At 42.9% G+C, this 27,063-nt stretch overlaps 1 protein-coding gene across 3 annotated transcripts in view; it reads right to left on the bottom strand.

The window, feature by feature from the left end:
* The window catches only part of GRAMD4 (GRAM domain containing 4), a 79,448-nt gene that overhangs the window by 49,930 nt on the left and 2,455 nt on the right, over positions 1 to 27,063 (bottom strand). For all 3 annotated transcript variants that reach the window (XM_074584998.1, XM_074585078.1, XM_074585171.1), the window contains exon 2: positions 2,817 to 3,027. In XM_074584998.1, coding sequence (XP_074441099.1) covers positions 2,817 to 3,027 — 211 coding nt within the window. The remainder of the gene's footprint in view (positions 1 to 2,816; positions 3,028 to 27,063) is intronic.

Here is a 27,063-nt window from a genome sequence, read left to right as displayed (position 1 = left end):
TTGCAGATGGTTGGGGCTCTGCAATCACAAGCTTTTATGACAAGGCTTTTTACTCCAAAACCTCCATTTGTGGCAAGTTTTTGCATACGCTTGTCAAGTTCAGACACATACATAAAGAAGAGGCACCTAATGCACACATGTCTAAGTGCACTACGTACCCTTGAGGCACAGTACAGAAGGGCCTTTCATTCACGTGACTGTGCTGTACTGCTCTAATAGACAGAGATAATTTTTTAATGCTTCCATAATGACTAATACAGCAGACTAAAGGGGGGGGGGGGAAGAGAAAAAAAAAAAAAAAGGAGAAAAGGGCAGAGATGAAGCCTTTTTCAAGGGAATGGCTGACAGAGGAGTCAGAGACATCTGTGTATTGAAGATGCAGATAAGGGGACCAGGACTCAAATTTTGCATGCCTATGCTCATTTCCAAGCCACCAATATTGCTCTTTCAAGCCCATCGGTTCTGTACTCAGATTTTAATAGAAACAGCGCAGCAACAGCAGTGGAAGCACAGTACAGCTCACACCTATCTGAAAAGACAGGAAGCCTCAGTTAATGCACAAGAGTTGCATTGACTTCTGTACACTTTCAACAGTTCCATAAAGGTATAAAACAGGAAGAAATCAACAAGATTTGGTGTTCTCACAATGAGTGTAATAAAAGTATAATGCTCAGTTGCTTACAGAGCCTATAAAAGAAAAATAGCCTGTATAAGCAATTTAAGATTTGAGTTTTAGTTACTGAATAAAAATAATTCAGGTACAACTCAAGCATCTGATCTCAGTAACAAATGGAGACATAAGTCAGAATTCCTCTGTTCACGTGATCTCAGCCACTATTTTAATATTGACTTAAATATACAAGCATCAATTTCTTTACCCCCAGCACCTCTGCAGCACAGGGGATTATATCTTTCTTCCTTTCATTTTATGGACGGGCAGCAGTGCTTAATGGGACAGATGCCTGTGAGGACCAGGTGTTAATCCCCCAAACTTCCCATCTGAAATTTATCCCTGACATGTGAGACCACTTTCTTCACAGAAGTTTGCTTATTTTGCTAGCATCTGTAACACAGCTGCTGCTCTTAGGCTGTTCCAGCATCACACTGGCTTTATAACTCCCAAACATCAGGAGCAAAGCAAAACAAGTCATCTGATCTTGTTGCTGTTTCCTCCCCCTCCCCCTCTTCTGTTTTTAAACTATACTCAACTGTATCCCAAGACCGAGACCACGACAGGCTACTTAAGGCTGTACCACGACAGGCTTATACTTATGTGATAAGCCAACAGTGAAGTGTTTCTCTCCAAACTACCCTTCTCAGCACACAGGACTGAACAATTTGAGAAAATGGAGACAATCACCGCAGATGTGTAGCTGTAAGGCTTTATAACTAGTCAAAACTGTAAGTTTATCTTGCTATTGCCTCAGCCGTACCATCTTGGAACTACTACCCTGCTAAGGAAATACAGAAAATAGTATCTAGGGTTTAAGACAGATCTTTCTGTAGCCTCTAGCTCTGCCATCCAGATCCTTCTGATTAGGTACAGAGGGTATTCCTTTTAAATAAATACAATGCCTTAAGTTTAATGAAAACAAGCCAGTATTTACCTAAAACAAACTCAGACAATATCACGTTGGAACAGCAGAAGCACAGATTAGTCCCAGTATACACAGTATCTACTGTCTTAAACACAGGACAGATGCCTTCAATAGAACAAGAGCAAAGGAAAGGCATTTAACAGACCTTCCTTGTCTAAGGAGCTTGAGGATTTGCATACAATAGACTTTTTGTGAGAGAAAAATGCTCTGTCATTACCACTTGTTTGTTCCATGATCATAAGAAAAAAAATTCTGGCAAAAGAGCTCCACATAAGCAGGACTGGATGTGGTAACATACAAGCTCACCTTAATTAAAAAAAAACTAATAGCTACAGAACAGGATACAAGCTGTCAACCCCAAAGAGATGCTTAAGCGTATACAGTTTGAAGTCTTTTAGTCTAGGACTTGTGGTGAGCAAGCCCTGTGCTGTGCTGCTAGAAATGAGCTTTCAGACAACAGCCTGACCAGATTTTGTGGGTAAAAAAAATGCACATCGAGTTTCCAAATAGAGTGGTAAAAATTCTGACTTCCAAGTCACATTCTAGAGAACAGTTAAATGGAGAAATTATAATTTAGATTGTGGCACTCCACGCTCAAGGATCCGCAGGCATTTTTTAGCAGTTAAAACAGTATTATTTTTTCTTTTAACCAATATTTAACTTTTCCTGAAATGGTGTCTTTTAATATGGTAGCTCTGTTTGACTGCTTCTGCTTACAAGCACCAAAAAGTTTTAACACCTGAAGAGTCTCGCTCACCTCCTGCATAGAAGCATTACTGGATAAAACAATGCAGTGAAGAACAAGATGGTGTTTTACTCTAATGAAGTCACCAGAAGTCTTATCCCTACAGTCCTGGCTAATGACATTTGAGCAGATCTGAGCTCCTCACACTGAAAAGAAGTCATTCCTTCACATCTGTTCATTAGTAATTCAACTAAACAAATAAAAAACAGACAGCATTCAGAAGCACATCCAAGGTTAACAAACTCGTCAACCCACAACATCTAAAATCAATAGTAAGGACAGGGAACCCTAATATAAGAAATTAATTTGATCCTTCCACAAAATGGAAACCTATTACTGGAAACTTACTTCCTAGTCCACAAGTGTTCAAGCTTTAAATCCAAAATATAGGGACAAGAAATTATTAATTTCTGTTATTTTTCTGCCTGACAACTATATAACATAATCTAATGAAAATCAAATCAAGTACTTACAGGGTCTCTCAGCTCTTCATTTTCTCGAGTTGACGTTCGAGGTATTTTCACCGGGATTTCATCTCCACATTCAGTGTCTGAAGCATTTGGAGACTCTGCTAAATCAAGGAACTCATCTCTCTTGTGACCTCTGAACCTTATTTTGTCCAACTTCTTTAGCATGTTCAGCACTGCACTTTTCTGCTTTACCTTAACATGACGGTTGGAGTCTCTGCAAGAAACAAGACATCAAGAGTACTTCAGAAAGCTTGCAATAAGCCTAAATATATGCATTCTAATACATACAGCACAAAAAGGACATGGACTTGTTGGAACGGGTCCAGCAGAGGGCCACAAAGATGGTCAGAGGGCTGGAGCACCTATGCTATGAGGAAAGGCTGAGAGAGTCGGGGTTGTTCAGCCTGGAGAAGGCTCCGAGGAGACCTGATAGCAGCCTTCCAGTACCTGAAGGGGGCCTACAGGAAGGATGGGGAGGGACTTTTTGTCAGGGAGTGTAGTGATAGGACATGGGGCAACAGTTTCAAACTGAAAGAGGGTAGATTTAGATTGGATATCAGGAAGAAATTCTTTACTGTGAGGGTGGTGAGACACTGGAACAGGCTGCCCAGGGAAGCTGTGGATTCCCCATCCCTGGAACTGTTCAAGGCCAGGCTGGATGGGGCTTTGAGCAACCTGGTCTAATGGGAGGTGTCCCTGCCCATGGCAGGGGGGTGGGAACTAGATGATCTTTAAGGTCCCTTCCAACCCGAACCATTCTGTGATTCTGTAATACATGCACTATGTGCAGCCTAGAAGGCCAATCACATCCTGGGCTGCACCAAAAGAACCGTGGCCAGCAGATTGAGAGAGGTGATTCTCCCCTACTCTGCTCTCGTGAGACCCCACCTGGAGAACTGCGTCCAGCTCTGGAACCTTCAGCACAAGAAGGACATGGACCTGCTGGATTGGGTCCAGAGGAGGGCCACGAAGTTGATCAAAGGGCAGGAGCACCTCTCCTATGAAGACAGACTGAGAGAGTTGGGGTTTTTCAGCCTGGAGAAGAGAAGGTTCCGGGCAGACCTTATAGCAGCCTTCCAGTACCTGAAGGGGGCCTGTAAGAAAGCTGGGGAGGGGCTGTTTGCAAGGGCATGTAGCAATAGGACAAGGGGCAATGGTTTTAAACTAGAGCAGGGTAGGTTTAGATGAGACATGAGGAAGAAGTTCTTTATAATGAGGGTGGTGAGACACTGGAACAGGTTGCCCAGAGAGGTGGTGGAGGCCCCATCCCTGGAGACATTCAAGGCCAGGCTTGATGAGGCTCTGAGCAACCTGATCTAGTTGAAGACGTCCCTGCTTACTGCAGGGGGTTGGACTAGATGGCCTTTAAAGGTCCTTTCCAACCCAACACATTCTACAATTCTATGATTCTATAATCACTAACTACTTCTAACCACCTTTCAAGGGCCCTCCTGACAATGGGGGGAAAATATGCTGCAGCTTAGCTTTTTAACAGGCATTTTTTTCCCCACAGTGTAACAGATGCATGGTTTGGTTTTCAGTAGTTGATGATTTACCATCTTCCCACACTATTACAGCCTCTTTCTCATGGCTATTTTTAAAGCAAGTCAGAACGGGCACAAGCTAACAACCTGCACTGCAAAGAAAGATTTGCAAGTCAATTCCTAACAGGTTACTTGAAACAAAAAAAAGTTTAACTGATAAGTCCACATTTTTCAACTTGCTGATACTCCTAATCAAAGACATGAAAATCCACTAAGCTTCACAACCATCCTTTAAATTCCCAGAAAAATCAGAGCAAGAGAGTAGCGAGGCTGTCTTAGCCCTCCTGCTTCGGGCTAAGAAAACAGGAAGTACTGAGGGTTTATTGAAGAAAGCCACCAGACACATCCATGCAGAACATGCCACCAAAAACTAGAGACTGTTGAAATCGACCATAAACCGCATTCAAATACACTGCCAAGATCCTTAAAATTACCACTACTGATAACCTTGTATACCCTGTGCTAGATTTCTGTTACTGCCTTTGAGACACAAAGGAGGAACACTTTATTAGTGATACTTTCACATTTTTTTTTTTTTTTTTTTTTTTTTAAAACTAGCACGACCAAAACTTTACTATAAGAGAAAAAGCACAGCCAGTATTTTTGCAGAACGTGCAGGTGTCACGGTATCAGGAGGAATGAGGAATGCCCAGGACATTTCACTTCCAGAGACAGTATTTGACATGAGCTATACTTAAATTATAAATCATACTAGGAGAAGCAGTTTGCTTTTTAAAGATAATAGAAGAAAGCTTAATTAATGTATGTAAACTTATTGTAATGGTAGCTTTCCCAGACACTGCACTGTATCATTTCTGATTTAAACCAGACCTGCCGAATCTGTCCGATTCAATGCTCTACATGTATCACACTCTGTACCAAAACATCCCAAGCTCCATCTTTTAAAAAAAAAAAAAAAAGTTAGTTCCTTGATCCTACCACTCCAGCAAGCTACTGCTCTGGCATTTTATAATAAACCAGCCACAATTTTCTCTCCTACAAACTTTGTGTGGTGCTGCAACACTCTCCAAAATGGACTTTTGCAGTGCTAACAATTTATTCTGAGGCACTTCTTCCTGTTACTATGCTTTTTTCCCCTACAGTCAACATTGTCTTCCTCTTCATTAAAAAACACGCTTAGCTTTATAGCACACCATCCCCAGCACTGGTGTGAGATGAAAAAACAAAGGCAGATCTAGACATGTGTCACTTCAGGCGTATAAATAAAGAACAAGAAAGAAGAGCCTTTTGCCACTGGCGCCCACAGCCTTTGCACTTGAGGCAGTTCTCACCTCCTAACACAAACTTCTTTTCAACAGAGCTCTTTGCCTTTCCCTATGGATTCTCCGCTTATCCTAACACTTTCCCAGTGACTATTCACACCGAGTTCAAACCAGATCGTTCCCTTCAAAATCTGCTTTAGTTTGCACCTCTGTCAAGGTTTATTAGCACCCTTCACTTAAACACAGAAGTTTGAAACTAATACAAATCCTCTATAGTGCAGCTGGCAAAAAAAAACCCCACAAAACTCTTCCTTTATCAGAGATGCTTAAAGTTGCAACCCTGTGTTCAATATTTCGCTTAAAGAGAATCGCTTGTGGTAACTCACACCAAGGTTATTTTCTATGAACAGCTTTTCTTTGAAGTTCTATTACTTGTCAAAGCTAAGTTTAAAATAGAAACACTTCTTGCTCATTCATTGACTATTTGATGAAGAAACTTGTCAGCTATCACATCCAGAAATATCTCTAGGCCTACTATTAATAGCAACTAGAGAACAAATGCCATCAGGGAAGTTTAAACCTCTGATAAGGACTGACACAGTTGTATCAGTCTCCCTCCCATCCGAAAGATCTCCATCTATGTTCAACCAGTTTTACATACCATGTAAATCAGACCTACAGCAAAGCAGTTGTAAACCGAACCCCCTTTGTTCATCATCCATACTGTCACTGCTAACGATACAGCTATATGAAGAAATAATAAGGACGGTAGAGTGCTATCCCCTTTTCTGGTCGGCACTTATCAGCCCACACCAGTGGAGGACAAGCATGCATCCCAAGTCTTCTCCATCCCTTTTACGGAAGGAGCAGTTAACTCAAGGCTGCAGACCAGCATTGCTGTCCTGGGCAAAATCAGGAGTCCTCAGCACTCTCCTGTTAGAGCCACATTTGTCCACTGCTCCCCAAAGACCAGGGCTGGATCCGGATCTCTTTTTTATAGCCTGGCATATACAGCACTTCAATGGACAATGATCAGAGATCAGTTTTCCCCTTAGGGTGGATTCACATTCACTTACCTCACAAAAGAAGCGAGAAGCAACAAAAATACCTCAAGACAAAGCAAACTCCAACTTTACTCTTCAAGCTTTGCCTTCAGGCAACGAAGAATGAAAAACCCAGGAGGCCGGTGAGAAGGCCCAGCAGTGTAGCTGCTTGGGCTGGGACACCAGCTGGGAACACCAAGCCCTGAACTGCAGCCTCCTCCTAAGACAGTTCATGCATTTCAGCCCTAGTCGAATGATAACCTGGCCAAGAGATGCACCCATGAACACATAGATCAGTTTTACTAGTAAAAATACCATCAATCTACTCTTAAGTGTGTTACCACCTGGTCTTTTAAAAATGCAAGCCTTTCTTTGAAACACCAACAGATCACTCTGCTGAACAGAGTCAGCTTAAAAACTCTAACACAGAAACAAGCAAAAAGGTGTCATTGGTGCCAATACGTTTTATTCAGCAGGTTCACCATTAAAGAGGAAATAGTAAAGAATCGTGTTCCTAGGCATTTTTAAGTGCTCTAAGTACAAGAAGCTGTTATATAAAAATATCTTCTCAGTTATAATTTAAAAATAATACGATCATTTTGTCTAAAAATTGGTTTTGAGTGCACCAGGCTCCCAGATTACTTACAGTTACATTAGATTAACCTTAGCAAAAACCTGAGCTTGCCAACAAGCTCCTATAGAAACTCATTATCTGGCCTCCAGCCAAATGCACGATCTAAGACAGGCTTTTTATGTCAGCAGCCTGTTCTTGCAACCAGCAACTTTTTTTTTTTTTAGATAAAGATCAATAAATATGGTGACATTTCAGCAGTTTCAGGCTCACTAAACAAAAAAAAAAAAAAAAAAAGGCTTCTTGGGAGACTTTGCATTCCAAGTGGCTCTGGTCAAATTTAGATGAGCTTGAGGAAACCTTTGTAAAACATACGACCCGAATCTTACCTTTATTGTAAAATACAGTTATTAAATATCAAAAACACTTGCTTCACCATCACTGCTACTCATCCCCTCACCCTCTCCCATCTACCCATCCACATCCTGGCCTCAGCTGGTTTGGCCTCAAGCTTCAGGCTGTTTCTAGTAACTCCCCATACCAGTAACACCAAAGCCAACAGGCAGTTCTGCACACGCAGAGCTCAGAGAGTGAATGTAAACCAGCATCTCCTTCTGCTTTCAAACTAACTGCAAACAAATATTGTGAAATTATAATAAAAATACAACTATTTTAACCCCACGCCTTGTAAATGCTTTCATACACGTGACAATAATTGTTCTTACTACCATACAACAAAAAAGCTATAAATAAGAATTAAGACCGGTATCATGTTTGCAAATTATTAACTTGAGCAAAATAAAATCAAATCCATCCTTCCCAATCAAGTTTATTTCTCCATTCAAACACCCCACCATTAACGCAAGCAACAGGAGGTCGTTCCCACACATGATGCTGTAACAGAAAGTGCTTCAGAGCACAGCAAGGCAGACGCTGACTCTGCAAAACCGATTTAGGTCCAACTTTGTTGCACCTCAGCCAGATCTAATAACATTAGCAGGCCCTCTGTCATAATATAGTAAGGATATCTTATATTAACATGCTTACAAACAAGGCTATTCAGGCACCCAGGTTTTTAAGAAGGTGGCTTTTATTTCTCTTGTTGCAGTAGCAGAGGTTAAACTAGCAAAATTATCCTGAAGTCCTAAACCATCTAGTAAAAGACTAGGCAACAGTTTATGTACACAGGGCTTGATTAGTGAAAAAGGCCTATTATTTTCCACACTTAAAAAAAATCCCCAAACTAAAATCATCTTTATAGAGTTTGGTGTCCTGGTTTGGTTTTGGTTTTTTTTGTTGTTGGTTTTTTTGTTTGGTTTGTTTTGGGGTTTTTTTGTGGGTTTTGTTTTTTTTTAATTGCCATTAATATCTAGTTGCTAAAGCAATTCATTCAAGGCTGAAGGATCCTTTTACAGAGGGACAGAGAAGAGGTAACTTTATTTGGACCTAATATGAAAACCCTCAATTAATCCCCAAATAACTATCAGACATTCAGTTGAAATGACTATATCAAGGCCCCAAACCAACATATGCGCACTTTCCAAACTTATATGAAGTAGAGAAAAATCAAGTTTGGGATGCAGAAGGGAGGAGGGAACTCGTGTAACGGCAGCACTCAGTGCATTGCTGCTGTCTGAAATCTGCCTTAACTCCCCCCAGTCTCCTACAAGTGGTTTATAGCTTTTGGTTTTCTGTTGTTGCACCTAGTTTTTATACAAGAATATGCTGAAGTATGTGTCCTGGTCGACCAGGCAGAAATTAAACAACTTCTAAAATCTTCATGTGTCCGTTGTCAGAGAAAGGACTCTGCTTCACAGCACGGCGATTCAGTTTTCCTTAGTTGTTAACAAAATGCAAACCCAACACACAAAGTCAAAGAGCATCGCCTCAGCAAGTGTTCATCTGGAGCCCAGGGGGAAAAAAACAACCAAAAAAACCAGTAAAACATCATGGATGAATTTCATCCCAGGTCAAAAAGGCCATACAAGACTATGACACATCAAAGTAACCTCTAAAGCGCATGTGTTCCTTTTGCTAGAAAAATGGCATTTCAGAAAGCTGAAGACAACATTGGAGCTGAAGCAAATCTAGTATACCTCGAGTTCTCATCTTTACACCCCATCTCCTTCACATTCTCCTTTCAATCTCAAAATGTCTTTCTGCAGAAGTTTGAGGTAAGAGCTCTGGTATCGAAGAAAAGCCAGGCTGCGTGTGGATGAACAAATACAGACACGATGTCAACACCGGGACATTTCGGTCTTATCGTGCGGGAGGGACGTGGAAATTGAGGGAGTGGAAAGTATCAGGATTACGTTAGGTATTCATTACTTCTTCACTGAAATGCTCCTGCGTACTATCCTAAAGGAGTTGACAGAAGAGCAGGAACACAACAAGATACACTCAGGCCATCCGCATACCAACTGATACTGACAACAAAGCTTGGTATGGTGTTTTCTGTTTCCAACTAGAACAGGAAACCTCAGCGAGTACATCTAAGCCTGCAACAGGTTCATGGTCCAGCTCTGCATACTGCTCTGTGCAAAAAGTTCCCTCTTACTACGTAACTTTCTCCCCAGTTTCTCATTTTAATGGGCAAAATCTCATCTCAAGTGACTGTCTGAACATTTTGTACTTATTAATATTTAAGAAACTAGGCAGAGAAAGATCAACTGACTGCACTTGAGAGCTCCTTGCCTGCTCAGCTTTTGTTTCCCCCGCACGCACACTTCTCCCAGTTCGCTCTCCAGAAGGCTCACATCTGCAAAGAAAACCAAACCTTACCCACAGTGTATCTTCTTGAGCAACAAGGAGTGGTTTTGTATAGATGAAGTTGGCACTTTTCCAAAAAACCTCACGTTAAGCTCAACTCAACAAGACACTTAAGCACACAGAAGGGACACACACCTCACTCAACACAGCCCTGCCATGAACACTGTCCATGTGAGTCTCACATCACCCAGGACTACGCAATGTGTTAAGTTCTATGGATAGAACAATGTCATCATTTCCCACTGGAGACCAAGAAACAGCAATATTTCGGGCCAAACACCCAGTTCGACTGGCCAAGAGCAGCTTACACACACTCTCCAAAAGTTACGAGCATTGCACAAGTGCCCTCCATTTCCGACATCAACAACCACACCACGCAGACCTTGACCTTCAAAGCTGAGCTCTCCCCACGTTCAACCCGCCACAGGTTCATCCTGAAATTAGTCACCGCCTTCGCGTCACAGTCTGCTAAAGTCTTCCTCAAATGATGTCACCCGTGGCCCCAGGGTCATAACGCAATGTAATGCATAAACACAGCAAACTGCTTTCTGGTTTTGAGTAACACCTGCTGAAAGCTCCCAACCTCCCAACCCTTTCAGGGTCAGGGGTCCTTAAAACTCTAGGGATAGACTAGACTAGATGGGGGTAGACTTTGTTGGGTTTTTTTGCATGAGAGATGAAGTTATCAGTTAGGCTACCTATGGTGTGGAGAAATATTATACTTAGTAATTCAGGTTCATTTTTCCTTTGCGCTAAAGGGAGATGAACAAAGAAAATCCCACCAGAATGATTTCCTCTGTGTTACAGACTGCTGCCAGAAGCAACACTTGATTAACACGGGTCGGAAACTAGCAGGAAGTTGTACTTCTGTGTTGCAGGCTTAATTAGATGCAGCTATTAATTAAGCATCAACTCTGAAACGATTTAAATTGTCCACTGACAGGGGGGAGGAGGGAAGGGGAAAAAAAGTGGAAAGCTGTGTAACATGCGCTACGGTACAACACGGGAGACAGAAGTTCAACATACTGATCCTGACTGCTGGTGGTGAGGTTGTCACAGCAACCATAATGCAGCTTCATGAATATGCATTACACTAAAATCTATTTTTTTCCCCAAGAAGAGACTAACATGTCATTCAGCTCACAACATGAAGCTGCCTGGAAGACAAATCGGGGTTGTACAATAGAAGTGACTTGTCTTCAAACCCTTCAGCTCGGCTGCTGCAGGCAGGAGGGGCTCGGGGAGGAGGGGAGATGCAGAACATGGCTGCATGGGGCTGCAGGACTCTTCTGTACCTGCCTCGGACAGAGGGTACTTCAGACATATTTGGCAGAAATTTTAAGGCAGAGGTTCTCAAAATGAGCTGCTCAGTTCCTACAAAATTCCCAACCTGTGCAAGGTCTTAATCCCTCAACCACCTGGGAACAGGCCCTTCAGCCAGCCAGAGGAGATGGCACCTCCAGCGACCCTCCACGGAAGGATGGAGAAGGGGGAGCTGCTGCTCCCACTGCTGGGGACGCAGTGCCCAAGCCAGATGAAACTGGGAGGCCTTGGCTTGATCATCACTGGAAAACTGTGGGTGGAGGGGTTCACAAAAAAAGAAAAAAACAACCCAACCCCAAACCACACACGTGTGCCTACACAGGTCACACACCGGTGTGCCAAGAAAGAAACCGAGGGCAGTGACTGTGGGACTTGTACTTAATCCCCCTCTTAACATCCCACCTCCAAAAACACACCCCATCCGCAAACACGTTTACACCCTACACACCTCTGTCTCTCTTTCATCATGAAACCTAAAATTACCAAGCTGTGTTAAATTAATTCCTCTGTAAACTGGTAAACTGGAAATTTTAACTCCCAAAGCAGGAAGATAAAGCTCATTTTTTCCTCAAGACACCTGTGTAGGAAAAAAAAAGTTAAACATCTCCTATGCCACCTGAAGAGCAGCACCAAAAGAAACCCTGCAGGAAGATGACTTTGCCTGCAGTGAGGAGCTCGAGCAGCACGCAGGGACTGGAGGGGCCACCAGTTCAAGCCATGGGACAGCGAGGGGCTGCTCAGCACTGGTGTTTGACAGCTGCTCCGCCTGGCAGATATCCTGTGAAAGGGGTAGCATACTGTGATAGCAATAAAAGCCTATCTAGGTGACACCCTCCCTTCCTGGTCACCCACTGGGTCCCCTCTCGCCATCCCCACCCTCCCTGCTGCGTACCCATCCCGATCCCAGACGGGGCCTGAAGGTCAGCCAGGCCTGAAGCCCACTTGATCGCAGGCTGACACCTAAGGGAGCAACCCCGTTCATTTCTTCCCATTTCATTTATGTCACTTGACCACTCATGCAGTTTATCAGCTCGGTGCTGACACACTAATTTTTGTGTTTGTTTCCTGGCAAGGGCAGCCTGATCGGAGCAGACAGCTACTGAGCCTCACTCATGGTTGCACAAGCTATTGGAGCTGTCGTGCCTCCCGCATAGAAAATGTTTCTGGTGGCGGGCAGAGGGAGAAAGCATCCTTTTACAGCAGCCACCTGCACTTAAATCAGGTTAAATGACTGCAAAGCCTCACCCTAAAGACAGTGTTTATGAAACTGCCATGAGGCACATTTCAGAAACCAGTCCCATGCCAGAGCTTCAGTCCCTCCTCTGAGGGACGGGGGAAGAGCTTGTCACAGCTTAGCATTGACGAAAGGCTTTTTTCTGCTTCCTCACTCTGAATTTTGTTGACTAGTCAGGGGAGCTGAGGGTGAAGAGGGAAAGAACATCGACAGCTCAGCAAGAGCCTCCCGAGTCCAGAAGGCTCAGGCAGCTCAGGTCTGGCTGGTCTTCAACCAAGTAAGAAACCAAGGCAGAGGGGAAGCACTGCCGTAAGCAAACACCACAACTTCTGCCTATAAAAACAAAGAGACATGGGGATGACAGGTGGGGGGGGTAAAGGACGGGACACGACTAACACAGGGTAAAATTAGGCTATCACTGCATATATCTCCTCTCTGTTCAAATGGAAGTGTAAGAAGCCCAGCTTGACATAGCACTCAGAATAAAGTTGGACTTTTACCATCTGCTTTAAAATAAACATTTAAAGTCAAAAGTACACGTACTAGCATGGAACATCTTATTCAGACTAATAAGTGTATTATGGAAGGCGATCACTAAACTGTTTAAAAAGTGTGAGCCCTGCCAGCCCTGAAGAAGAATTTTAATTCTATCCTTTCACGTACAAAAAGCACAAGTTATTGAGACCAATGCAGTTATACCTGTTTGATGCTGACTGCATTTTTTATAATATCAACTGCATGTTCATCATCTTCAGATGATAAATACAGATAAATCAGAGAATGGGGGTACTACTAAAAAAAAGACACTGTGGAAACAAACCCTAATCTAAGCTTAGAGAAAGACACTTTGAGAACAGCCTTCTAAGGTTTATGCAGAATGGCTTGGACCCAGCAGGTATTTCTTGAAGAGGTCTCTCAGCAGCAGGCAAGCACGTCATTTGCTCAGGATGACTGCTCACAGATCATCCAGCAATCTTCAGAAACATAATAAAGGTATAAAACATGGTCTAGTTTTGAAGAACGACTACATATTCCTTTTTTGAGAAACAAAGATTTCATCTTGCTATCCATTGAATAAAAGAGAAGTAAGAGGTACGCATTTGAAGCGGGACACAACTCACAGCTAACAACTGTAGCCTAACTAACCTCTGCTGACCTACACGCAGTGCATGGACCTCCACTGAGCGCAGCAACCATGCAACCTGTCACTGAAAGAGAAGTCCTTACCAACAAACATCCACGGCTCTTAACAACAAACATCTGCACTTCACACATAGAATCATAGAATCACAGGGTTGGAAGGGACCTCTGGAGATCATCTAGTCCAACCCCCCTGCCAGAGCAGGGTCACCTAGAGCAGGTTGCACAGGAACGCATCCAGGCGGGTTTTGAATGTCTCCAGGGTTGGAGACTCCACCACCTCTCTGGGCAGCCTGTTCCAGGGCTCTGCCACCCTTGGCATAAAAGTTCCTCGTCATGTTTAGGTGGAACTTCCTATGTTCAAGTTTGTGCCCATTACCTCTTGTCCTGTCGCTGGGCACCACTGAAAAGAGCCTGGCCCCATCCACATGCAGCGGTGCCAACCTACCAACGCATCAGTTTCACTTACGGCAAGGCCATACAGAAGGCCTCATCCCTGGAAGTGTCCAAGGCCAGGCTGGATGGGGCTTTGAGCAACCTGGTCTAGTGAGAGGTGTCCCTGCCCATGGCGGGGGGGTTGGAACTAGATAATCTTTAAGGTCCCTTCCAACCTAAACCATTCCATGATTCTATAGGGAGTTACTAAAGCTATCAGGCAAAAGACCACAGACCTACAACTGCTGTGTTACACACGCAATGATAAAATGAACTCCCCTTTTTTGTTCACAAAGCAACCACACACAGGTCCACGTGCATAGTCCCCAAATTCAGCTGTCAAGGCACCTCACTGAGGGCAAGGCTAATAGCCAGAGTACAGCACAATGGTCTAGCTCAAGCGGCTTCCCTCAGTTTAGGGAGACAATTCAGCAGAAGCCAATGTTAACAGCTCTGTGAGCAAGTAAAAAAGTTTTCCAGATGCGAGTTTACAGAGCAAGATTCCCAGGATTCAGTGATTTTGTGTACAGCCCTTCATAACTTGCTTCTGCAAGCTTTAACTATTCTACTGCTGATTTGAGAATCCATTATGGCTCCAAATTTCCTATGTCGCAAAAATAAACCACATTAAAAACAAAAAAAAACAACAGGTAAATGTTTGAGACATCCCTCATCGATTTCTGTAGTCAGCACACAGCCGATGGAAGGAACTGAGTCTTTTACCAAACATCAGCAGCTCTCCAACCGCCACACAGTCATAAAAATAATTTTAATAAATGAAATTTTTTTTTAACTTTTCCCCTCATGAGTAAAGAAGCTCAACATTTCTGGTCCATGAAGAACAACTACAAAGACATAGCTAGCACATACCAAATTACAACCACCACTATAATTAAGAACCTTTAATTTCCTCCCTATATACTGGCCTTGAGCTTATAAAGAATGTCTATAATCCCCAAATCCCACACATTTCCATGTGAGAAGCAGCGCTGCTGCTTATTCTGCTCCTTCTCCCTTCCTCCCAACAAAAACCTGAAAACGCTCCTGAAGTTGGTGCTATGGGCACAGAAGGTATAGGGCAGAAAAAAAAAAAAAGAATTATAAAATTACTATGTGGATTACGCAAGTTTGTAGTGTTGTAATTCCTCATCATGTCAGCTTCTAAATGAAGGGGCGTGGAGGATTGCGTAAAAATTTGCATGGAAAATACGTAAAAGGATACTGTGTGAAAGACTGTGATGCTGCACAACACACCAAGGAGGGATTTAGCCAAATTACACGAAGGAGTAATGGAGAAACTGCAAGTTTCATACAGTAAATCTGGCTTCAGGCATCAGCTTCATTTCTGGCACCATCTGTACTACACAGCCACTTGTAAAAGCCATGTAAACTATTCCTTGAAATTTTATCACAGAGTGAAAAACCCAAGGTCAAGCTCCCACCAGACGGACAGAAATGTGAACAGCAGCTCTGCTGGAAAGCGGCACTTTGGAAAAGAGCCTTCTCCATTCCCACCCACACAGCTCGTCAAAGGACACGAGGGATATTTTTCTCTACATAGCAGAGTTTGGAAATAGCAGAGGAAGTTGTGTGACACAGGAAAGCACCGAACTTGTCCTCTGGGTATCGCGGACCTCTCCTCCATTTCTTCAGAGTGCAGCTCTTTACGTAAGTCCGTCTGCACTGTTGGCACACTTGCAATAAACAGGACTGAATCACAGTACCCAAAAGACAGTTTTGATTTCTGGACAGTAATTATGTGTTTAAATAATTTGGCTATTTAACTAACTTCCCTTAACCGAGTGAAATGGCAGGCTTTAGGTTGAAAGGCCCTGCTGTTCAAGGTAATCTCCCTTAGAGGAACAAACCTCTGCTCCCTCACATTTCAAACTGCATCATTTCCTCAGTTGGCAGAGTATTTGATCTTTGTCCCCACGCTTACAACAGGAATCCTGAATTAAAAAAAAAAACAAACAAACAACAAATAAACAAAAAAACCAAACACCCACAACAAAATAACCCAGCCACCAAACCTAACCCCCAGGTCTAGGTTGTAAGAAGCTGGTATAGCCACACCAAGCAGCAGAGTAACCAACCCTGTGAGAAACTGGAGGGGCCATAAGGAATATAATCACCATCCTGCACATTAATTCTTCTGTTGAGTAAAGTGCCTTAAATTCTGCCATAACTTCAGACCTTTTATTTCACGTGTTGATTTTAACATGCTTTGTACAGCAAAAATACGTGGAAATCTTTGCTGTTAAGCCTGATTCCCGCAAGAGGCATGCGTAGTCTGGGCATCTGCTCCATGCTCTTTCCAAATAATACTATCAACTGCTATTTAAAAAGCCAATTTAGGTGATACCTCTAACTGCTCTAAGTAGAGGATCCAAGATGGAAACCAGTGCAGAAAAAGGCTGCCACACACGTTCAGCAGCTGTGACTGGTTGAATAAGCAACTGGTGGAAGAGTATAAATGTGAGGCAGAGCAGAGGTTGTCCTATCAGCCCACCAGCAGTTGCAGATGGGGGACGACAGTGTGGGCCTATGCTGGGAAGTGGAATAACCTCAGAAAGAATGGTGGAGTCAGACACTTACAGGGAAATACATGGGAGGGAAAGAACAGGAAAAATAAAAAAGGATGTTACTTCAGTTAAGTTTCCCATGCATTCTTGTGTTTTCTCCCAAGTTTTATTAGCTGGTGAAATCAGTTTCATTTTGCAAACAAAACCAAAATAACTCATCACTGCCACAAATGAGCTCCAGCCAGCAATCATAACCCACTCGTCTCCAGACAGATGCCGAGCAGCTCAGCTGCCCACCTTCATCAGCCTGGCGTGCCCAGCTGCATGCGCGATGGACTGGGGGGAAAGATGGAGATACGCAGCTACATTCTATGAGCAATTTTGAGGCTTCCTTAAAGCATGTGTGGAATTGAAGAAAGTTAAACAAAGAATTGCATAGTTATAAGAAAACACAGAAATGATACATTACCCAAGTCTGTAAGGAAGATACAAATCCTCTTCCTAACAAGTAAACGGCCAGCCAAGGCTATTACCATAAACTAGTGCAGTTCTTACTAATTTGGCCATATTTGTAGGAAATTAACATTTTAATGGTGCTTGTTATATCCTATTGCCTCATAACCGCAGATGGCAAAAAAAAAAAAATTATACACAGGAGTTAACAACCACATTTTTGAATCTGCTTGAAACTCGAACAAGGTATCTTAGAGCAAGTTTTTAAATAAAGCAGAGCACATCAACATACCCAGCTCCCCTCCTCTACTGAGCATCACCAAAGCAGAGTTATGTGGTAAGTGGCATTTCTCCCAAGAGAAGCCAGCTCCTCTCTCAAGGATTTCCACACGGTTTCCACTGTGTTTCAACACAAGATGTACCAGACACAAGGAAGAGGCAGAAAAAAAAATCTCTGCCAGTTTGCGTTTTTGATCCCAAACATGGGGTAACCTATGAATCCAAATGGTGTTCATGCTTAATGGATCAGCTCTTCGGTTTATTAACCAAGCCTGTACAAGCACTCTGATCTGCCATACTTTTTGCATGCTCTATTTCAAAACAAAGTATTTTCTTATCTCAAAATGTCGTAAATAAACCACGAAGCCTGTCAGGCTGCTAAAATGATACAAACCCAATGACAGTAAATAGCAACCTGGCACATCACTGAGCCTTCAAACTTGAAATAGATTTAAATTAAGACAACGATAGCAAGACGGAGACTTTAGTAACGAAGTGAAGAAACCAAGGGAGAAGAAATAAGATTATTTCAGTCATCATCTCAATCAGACCAAGCAACTTAAAAGCCAGCTACAGGATGGCATTTATGTCTGCCTCTAAGACTGGGATGAGGGCCAGAATTACACTACTTGAGCTGACGGGTTTATTTATGCCATAATGACACTTCAGTTAGCAATGATAAAGGTCCAAAGGTCAAAGAATTTTAAGAAGTGCCACATACACAGAGTATAGCTTTCTAAGCAGTTATGGTTGGGGTGGGGAAGGAAGGGGCAGGGAGCGTTACTCCTTGCACGCAACCACCTGCCCCACAAGCCACCATAAAACTACCTCAGCTCTGCCCATTTCAAAGCTTCGGAAGTTCAAAAAGGAGATTTCTGTAGAGATCCCACCTTTCTTCGTCCAGCCACTCCCAAGAAACGGTTTGTTTTTCCAAGTCAAAGCCAGAGAGAAACCAGTGGTGCCTCATGGTAAAACTGAGAGGCCACGTCACCAGCTGAAGCCCAGAGACCACCCACAGACCTCCAAAAGACCTCCTGTAAACTCCCTGAAAAATCTGCGGGAAGGAGTAGAAACAAAGTCAAAAGTGTTGCGCTCTGCCATTTCTGTCAGTCTCTTAACCAGGACTTCTTCCAGCTCTAACTTATCCCCAATTACTTCACTCATATTCACATATTTAAATCTTGGAATTTTAAAAACTAAACTATGGATTTCACTTTACAAGAAGGATCCTAAAAATTTAATTACCAATCAGGATCCAATCCTGGTTTGGGGATATTAAGCCTTTTGTTTACACTACACAAATGTTTTAACAGATAAGGTCTCTCTCAGTCATGGAAACTTGGAATTCTGAGACATTTTGCACAATGACAGAAGCATGCCATCAAAGACGGCAGGACATGATTGAACTACCAGCTAGCACTAAGCTCTGATTTGCTTGTATAATTGCCATTTATGTTAAAAAAATTAAAAAAAAACCCAAACTCATTATTCTTGGGATTCCAAGAGGCTCCCATCTGTGCCGAAACACAAACTACAGAGCATCAACTATGCTGAAGGGGGGTGGGAGGGATGGACGACAAAATCAGAAGAAAGATGACATCTTTGGATTTCGTTGTGGTAGGCATCTGAGGCTGTCATCCAGCTGCAGGACCTAGGCAGGCTGACTAAACTTGAGCAGGGACTTGGGTGTCTGTAAATGGGAGTCTGTTCTAACCAAGAGCTAAGTCATGGAAGATGAGATGACAAGAAACAGGAACAGGCTGTCTTTAGGGTGAAAAGAAAAGCTGTAAATACACAATAAAGGGGTAGTTCATATCCACCGATACGCCTGCCAAACCCTTATATTCATGGGATAGTACAAAATCTTCAGAAACTAAACAGCACTTTAACCAAGGACTGTTCTGGCTTTTCATTGCTGCACTCAGCTTTGATGCTTCACAGCATACCAGAGGCATACAAAAGCTGTACTGCAACAAGCAGAATAAAAAACATGCCCTGCTACCACCTCTGCTTTGGAAGAGGCAGCCACAGAACCCAGAAGGCAGGAAAGCAAGTTTTTTTGAACTACAAGACTGTTTTCCAGTAAATGGAAAGGTTTCTGGGCGCCCAGGAATCACGACAAACAGTAAGATGGGAAAGCTGGGCCCAATTCGTACATAACCAGCCCCAAGACCTTTGACTAAGAGCTCACACATGTACGGAAAAAAGTCTCTGGATTCAGTATAAAAGTTAACACGACTACAGAAGAGATCAGACCTCTTCATGCTGGTGTTCCTACACAAGGATGCGTACAAGAGCACACGGGGCACGGAAGAAGCCATCTCCTTTCAGGAACGACAGGACTACTGAACCTCACGCAATTGAATACCTTTATTTAAAGGTGTTTTCTTTAGCAGACTGGCTACCAGGCAAGCTTTCCTTTCCACCTGCCAGGCAGAGCGCTTTGCTCTCCCCCGCGTCACAGCGAAAATACTCACAATAACTCGTAACAACTGTATTTTGCAAAAAACTTTAAGAGTTGAATCTACTGGTTAATCTTTATTTAAAAAGAAAAAGAAGTTATTTCAAAAGCTTACCAACTTGTAAGAAAGAAAATCTGCATGCTTGCAGCTAATCTACTTCAAGAGTTGGCGTCTGGCATTTCCTCCGCAGTTCGGAAACACCAGCGATGCATCTGTTTCCTAAACACAGTTTCTCATCTCCCATTTCAGATAACCAGCAACCTGTGGTCAGACAGTCATCTTCAAGGTCCAACCCCTTCTTAGTGTTTCCAGTAAGTATATCTGCCTTTAACTACTTTTTTTCTGACTTTTACAAGAATTAACTTCATAGCAATTAAATTGCTGAATTAAAAAAAGCTCTAGAAAACACCAGTCTATGTAACTACCAACACTAGGTTCAGCCGGAGCTTTTGAAAAGGGAGGATAAAGTAAAAAAAGCAAATCACCGCCTTTAAAGCAAACAGACACTCTGTTTTGTGTCAGTCATGTAGTGTTTCCAAAACTCATCTGACACAATTGTTCAACAGTTAAATACACACATGAAATTTTCTATGCAATGGAGCAAGGTCTGTTGTTCTTTCATATTAGCTCTCAGATATTATGAAAACTTCTAGCCAGCTAAGAAGAAAGCCACCTTCGGGGTAAAATAAACAGATGTAGTTTGCTTTGGACAATAAGGAATACAAACTGCATGGAAAGATTTTTCCATTATTTAACAAAGACAATAATTTGTCACCAACAGTAGACTAATGAGTCACAGACAAGAGCTTAATGCTTAAAGCTTATCTCTAAAGAAAAAAAAATATTTACGCAATTTCAAAGTATTAGCAACAAAACAGAGAATGAGTTTTGAATAGAGCCCATAGTCTCCAAGCAGGATAGCTGTATGCATCCAAGTGAAATCCGAAGCGGAGACTGCACACAGCCAGGCTTGCATTCCACCAGGAAAACCAGACTGAAAAATGCCGGTCATTGTTTCTCATTCAAAAAGCATATGCTGTCCCTGCTCTGCTCTAGCAGAGGGCTGCCCAGGGCCAGAGAGCTTCGCCAGGCAAACTCAAACTGCTAAGCAAAGCGAGCTCCACATTCCTCCTGTAAAATATCCCAAGAAATGGTATTTGTGCCTCGCTTGTTTTCAATGTGCTGTTGTAGAGGGCTAAGTGACCCAGCGTTAAGAGGAAATCGTTGTTGGCAGAGTGCTCAAAGTGGGGAAAGGTTGATCCTGGAAGAAACAGGAAAGAAGCAAAAGTAGCTTTAGGAAAGGTGTATTTGCTGTAAAAATGTTTCCTAATACAGTTTTCTGGGGACGTCCAAACTATCCCACTTTGACTGGTTATTCCCATAACTGAAAGTAAAAACAAGAGCTGCTGAATGTGCGTACATTCATCAGTCCCACAAGCAGCTCTGCTGGGGAGGAAAGGCAAAATCCTTCCAAATAGGCCCAGACCCTTTTATAAGCATCAAAAGCTTTATATTCAGAACATTTCTCTGAAACATAACAGGGCTAGTTCCAGATAACTGGAAGACACCACATTTCTGCAGAGCTTTGCAAACTCCTGACATTAGTTTTAATTACTGCAAGTTTCCAGGAAGCTCCCACAGCTGAAGAAAACCCTGGGAGCTCAGCACCCTGTAGCAGCTGGCAGTTCTCTTAAAGGATCAGTGTGTCCAGCCAGATACTCCACAGCTTGTTGGGAAGGACACTCCTCACTGCAGGATCCCAGGTGATCCCACAGAGCTGCTAAGACCAAGCAGGGTTTTACACAAAACCAAGACGCATTACATTTTCACACAAAAGGTGATCTCAGACACTCTGCAACACCTTTTGGGTTGCTTGGTAGATTAGCCTTTAAGAGGAGAGTAACGGTTTTGGATAAAAGCACTGCAGAAATGCAAAGAATTACAAAGTTAACCAAACTGGAATAATGCACACAAGTGGTTTAATGCTCTGAAAAGTCAGACAACAGAAAGAACATAGCTACACAGGCTCCACTTATTCCTACTCCTTCTGATGACATGATCCTTGCAAGCTGATGCAAGACTTAGTACTGTCTGTGGAGCTGGTTTCTGCTATTATCCGATGATCACCGTCCAAAGTCACCCTGATATTAGTCACACGAGGATGCTTTGGACCTTTTGCTACTCTCAGGTTCCACGCTTCACACCTACCTTTGCCCCATGCAAAGAGGATGGCAGCTCCTGGGAACTGAACCTCTCGGCTATGTGCAGCAAGAGGAAGAAGCCAGGATCTTCAAGAATGGTACGTGCAGGCAACTCCGTCGGCATTACTCCCTGTCTCACAAGGGAAAAGGTGAGGAAGACGGAAGATGAATAAAGCCCCGAACCCAAAAGTGAGTTCAGGTATAGGAACCCAGACTACAGATCATCTTGCAGCTTGATTTTGAACCAGGCAGCCAAAGTCATGTTCACCGAGGGCCACGTAAGCACAAGGAACATCACACCGACAGTACACTGCATTTCATCTTCAGGTGCTGAACATGCAATTTTTTTCCTGTTGCAATGTCGTATCTTGTTGCAACAGTTGTGCATCTTACAAAACGCTCAGATCCCTGTTCCCTTCACTCCCAGAATGGGGTTATGGATATTTTCCGAACAGTCTCTTTTCTACTGCTCGATCTCTAAGGATCAAATTGGGCATGCCACTCTCTCCAGCCAACACAGAAAGCATAAACTCACCCAGTTTCTGGCAGTATGTTGTCCCTGGAATGAAACCTACTACTGGTAGTGGCCCAAAAGTTACTACCGGTGGTAGTTCCACTACTACAGGAGTGTCTGGGGAAGTAGCTTGTGCCCGACACACACAACTGTACAACTCCCTAGACTCAGATCTGGAGTAAATTACAGTAAATTATAGGGTTTAGAGACCCATGTCAGTCCTAACATAACTAGGAGGGACCCGGAAGCTGTACAGCTACAGACATCAGCTGGGTCTACTGAAACCAAGATGGAAAAAAGAGATACCCTTGTCAGGCTCATAACACAGTATCATGGACTACACATGGCCTTCAAACTACGTTTTAAGAGCTCCTTCTCTAGAGGCTGCACATTTCCCCAGCCCTATGGCTGCAACACTGTAAATACTGCTGACGGTTATAAATCCACACGCCTCTCTGTAGCCCTGCTACATTTCCCCAGGAATTACAACATGCTGTTAACCTTGAAAAGTGCATCAAGTTATTTTAAAATGCAGTTACTGTGCGCACCTGGGAACGCAGAGATGAGATCCAGAGAGAGGGGAAGTAAAACACGCAAACCATTTCCTGAATGTAAAAGAAACGCGGAGTCTCAGGTAGTAACATCAGCGGTGAGAGGCTGGAGGACTTTTTTCCGAAGGTAGCTCTAGAGCTAAAACTCTTTTAAGAAGTTCTCTTCTGCATACACATTTCTTACTTGAAGAGGCCACTTCTCAAAATTTAAGCTAATGATAAACTTCAGGTTATGAAATAAACTCTATTTTGAGCTAAAGATGTTTGTGTATCCTTCACTGAAAAACCTGGTACTAATTTTCAGTCTCCAAGAATTGCTTGGTTTCCGAACCAGGGAATTTGAAGTGTTCTATATATAAGTAACCTGATACGTGAAATTAATATTGAAGGAACAAGTGGCTTTTATAACATGGTAAAAAATGCCAAGCATTAGTAATGCCAGATACTAATACAAACTGCTGACAGTCCTATCGAGAGCTCTGATAAGACAGTTTTAGCAGTTGGAAACTAATTGCACTCAGTCGCTAATTGCATACATCAGGCCAGCATGGAGTGCATGGCTTTGTTCTCTTTAATTAAGATAAGTATAGACCGCTCATGTTGTGCAGTTACTTTCAGGGAGTACTGTGGAAATCTAAAATGCATCTATTAACCATTTTATTTGGACATAGAGAAGGCAAGCAACTGCTAACTAATTTTTCCACGTGATTTTGCCATGTTCTTTGAGAACCTTACAAAAACACCTTAACCAACCACACACACCTAGATATACAGGAGGGGACACTCAATGGTCAAGAAACAAGAGTGTCCCCTCCCACAGAGTTTCATGAGAATCCCAAGGACAAAGTGATATTTCATGCTTTATTTCCTTTTTCTTGTTCTCCTCTTTCCCTCCTGTCCATGAGCAGCATTACCGGTAGGCATTACATTAGCAGTTTTAGTCTGCACCTGAAGTGTTGACCTAAAAATGAAAACCCTGTTTACAAATTCTATATTTAACTTTGACCACGGAGTTACAGATGTGGCAGAACAGGGAAGCATCCAAACTTCCCTCGGTTTAGTTTATAGGACAGATGCTCACCTTCAGGCATGTCACAAGGGAAAGGCAGTGTAATATAGAAAGTGCCCATGGCGCAGGCAGTTCAGCCCCGATGGAGTACAACGCAGCATGGGATGGCTGCTGGAGAATGAACCCAGCCCACAGCAAGGATGGTTCCTCACAAACATAAGGAAGAACTCACTCAAAACTGAAAGGAGCTGTTTCAGACAGCAGTCCATACAAACACACCCCAAGAAACACACATACCCCTGTGACTCAGCATCTAATGATGACACTTATTAGGCAAGTGTAGCCAGCAAACCTAGTCATAAACCCCTTAATCACAGGTCAAAAGAGCTGTCAAAGCCTGCATTGATGGGATCAGGAAAACGATGAAGCATTTGGGGTTTTTTAACAAGGAACATCAGCTCCTATGGAAGAACAAAAGTACTCAGAGAAGCTGCATCAGTGACTTACAGCACCGAAGTGACCTCTCGGACCTGTCTCCTAAAAAAACACACTCAAAATTTACTTTAGAAGTGTCTTATTTTTACAGCATACTGGGAAATGTGAGGCCACAGCTGGAGTCCTGTGTCCAGTTCTGGGCTAACCAGTACGAGAGAGACATGGACATACTGGAGAGAGTCCAACAAAGGGCCACGAAGGGACTGGAGATTCTCTGACTGAGAGCTGGGACTGTTCAGCCTGGAGAAGAGCACACTCAGGGGCATCTTGTCAACATATATAAACACCTAAAGGGAGGATGCAAAGAGGATGGAGCCAGGCTCTTCTCAGTGGTGCCCAGTGACTGGACCAGAGCCAACAGGCACAAACTAAAACACAGGAGGTTGCCTCTGAACATCAGGAAACACTTTTTTACTGTGAGGGTAACCAAGCACTGGACCAGGTTGCCCAGAGAGATGGAGTCTCCATCCATGGAGATACTCAAGAGTCATCTGGACTTGGCCCAGGGCAACCCCCCCAAGCAAACAACTGCATCTTCAATCATTCAGGCACCTCTGAAGATCTGGTCTTGTAAATCATGGAATTAAATTTACTGTTACCCAAGTATGCACCAGGAGAAAAGATTGGGTGTTACAGAGAAGAGGGGAAAACCAGCAAGAGCGCTTCTAACCACAAATATGGTAATTTTGGTTTGCATCCGATAACCGATCTTTCAGTTTAGTCAAGGCAAGAAGATTTCCTGTGCAAAGAAACGGTACTATTAAGGTGAAAAAAAACATCCAGAACTTACTCTCTGTGAAGACTGCAGAGCCTGTTAATATTTATGAAGTCTGAAGTGGCTTCAAAGACTCCTTACTTCACTTTCTTCTGTCATAACAAAAAGCAGCACTAACTCATTAAATTTTAAGGTGAGTTCACTACAAACTATAACTGTTTTAATAAATTCTGACCTCCTAGGAAAAGACCTAACTTCTTTATTTTGCGTGTGTTTGTGTCCCCCATATCAATTACAGTGACAAGATGAAAAAAGAGAACATGCATCTGCTCAGGAACTTGAAAGATCAAAACACATAAACCTGGAAGCACCCAACATTATGACCCAAAACCTACGTTTGATGGCTGTATTTCTGTGCACAGATTATGTCATGGATTAACCTGCCACCGTGCAAGGCCAGGGCAGTGGGCAGAGAGAGAATCTCTTTTGGAAGACCCTGATTAAGCACTTAGCGTCAAAAGCTTTCCCTCTGATCAAACTCTGTGTCATAAAAATAACACATTAGAGGAAGTCATCTCTCCTCCTAACATAGACGCTGCCATGCAGATAATATTTAGCTGAGAAAAATCTATGTAGGAAAGAAAAGGAAACAACGTTACAGGATATAAAGCTAGAAAATCATGTGCTTTATTTGGGCCGGACACAGTCAGGTTTGGACAAGAGAGCCTCCAATCTGGGATGGCAGGTTTTTCTGCACATAATACTGGAATATTTCTGGTAATAGCCAGGGCTTCGGGGACTTCAAAGTTAGAGAGTATCACTGCTAAACCTGATAAATACTGGGGGTAAGGAGAGGGAGAAAGATACCAGGACAAGCCATTGAACAGCTACATAGCTTTAACCCCAAAAATTCAGCTAGGTACATGTTGCCCTTGACTCAAGTATTCCTGAATTTATTTTCCAGACCTATAAGAAACAAAACATCAGGAAATGTGATCTATTACTCCTTAAATAAAAAGATATTCACCATAGAACTGTTACTGGGACCATACATTACAAAAACACTTTGTGTAATCTTCGTATCTTTAAGAATCCCTATGGATTTGGTGGTGACTGAGTCAAAAAACAAAGCATGACCTTTCAGCAGACAAACTGATGTGAAATGGGGTCGTTATTAATCTTCCAACAGATTTGTCATCACTTTGGGGGTTAAACAGTTAATGTTCCTCCTTAGCTTTGAAATCTCTGTATGAAGGAGTGAATACTCAAGTATCAGAATGATGCTGAAGACACAACACATATATGTAGTATCACACGTACATATGACATGTGTGTCCACAGACAATGTTCCACACCCCAGAAGTATACCTGACCTTTAACAGCAGCACTAATCACTTCTCAGACACTGCAGAAGTTCCCTTACCAAAATACTACACTAAAAGTTGAGAGGGCTTTTCCCCCCAGGTCTCAAACCATATTGAATCTCTTTGGCATCCAATATTGCCCCAGCCATTCACTCTCATAATGAACTTCAGTTCCTACAAGCTTTGAATATCACACACCAGGAGGAGACGGGGTAGGGCCAGGGAGCAGCCTCTGCGTTGGCTACCTGCTCTAAATCACCAGGAATTAGTTTCCAGCTGGGAACGCAGCAGGGCTGCATGTCAGCCCCCTGATCTTGCCTCCTCAATCAGGATCACCCCTCTGCCAGTCTCTCTGAAACTGGGTCCCACCAAGGACAGGCTTTTCCCAGCTGCTGCCCTT

The sequence above is a fragment of the Larus michahellis genome, chromosome 1, assembly GCF_964199755.1.
Source record: "Larus michahellis chromosome 1, bLarMic1.1, whole genome shotgun sequence".
Taxonomy (NCBI): Eukaryota; Metazoa; Chordata; class Aves; order Charadriiformes; family Laridae; genus Larus; species Larus michahellis.
Note: the sequence above shows the minus strand (reverse complement) of the source record. Positions and strands in the feature narration are given on the sequence as shown.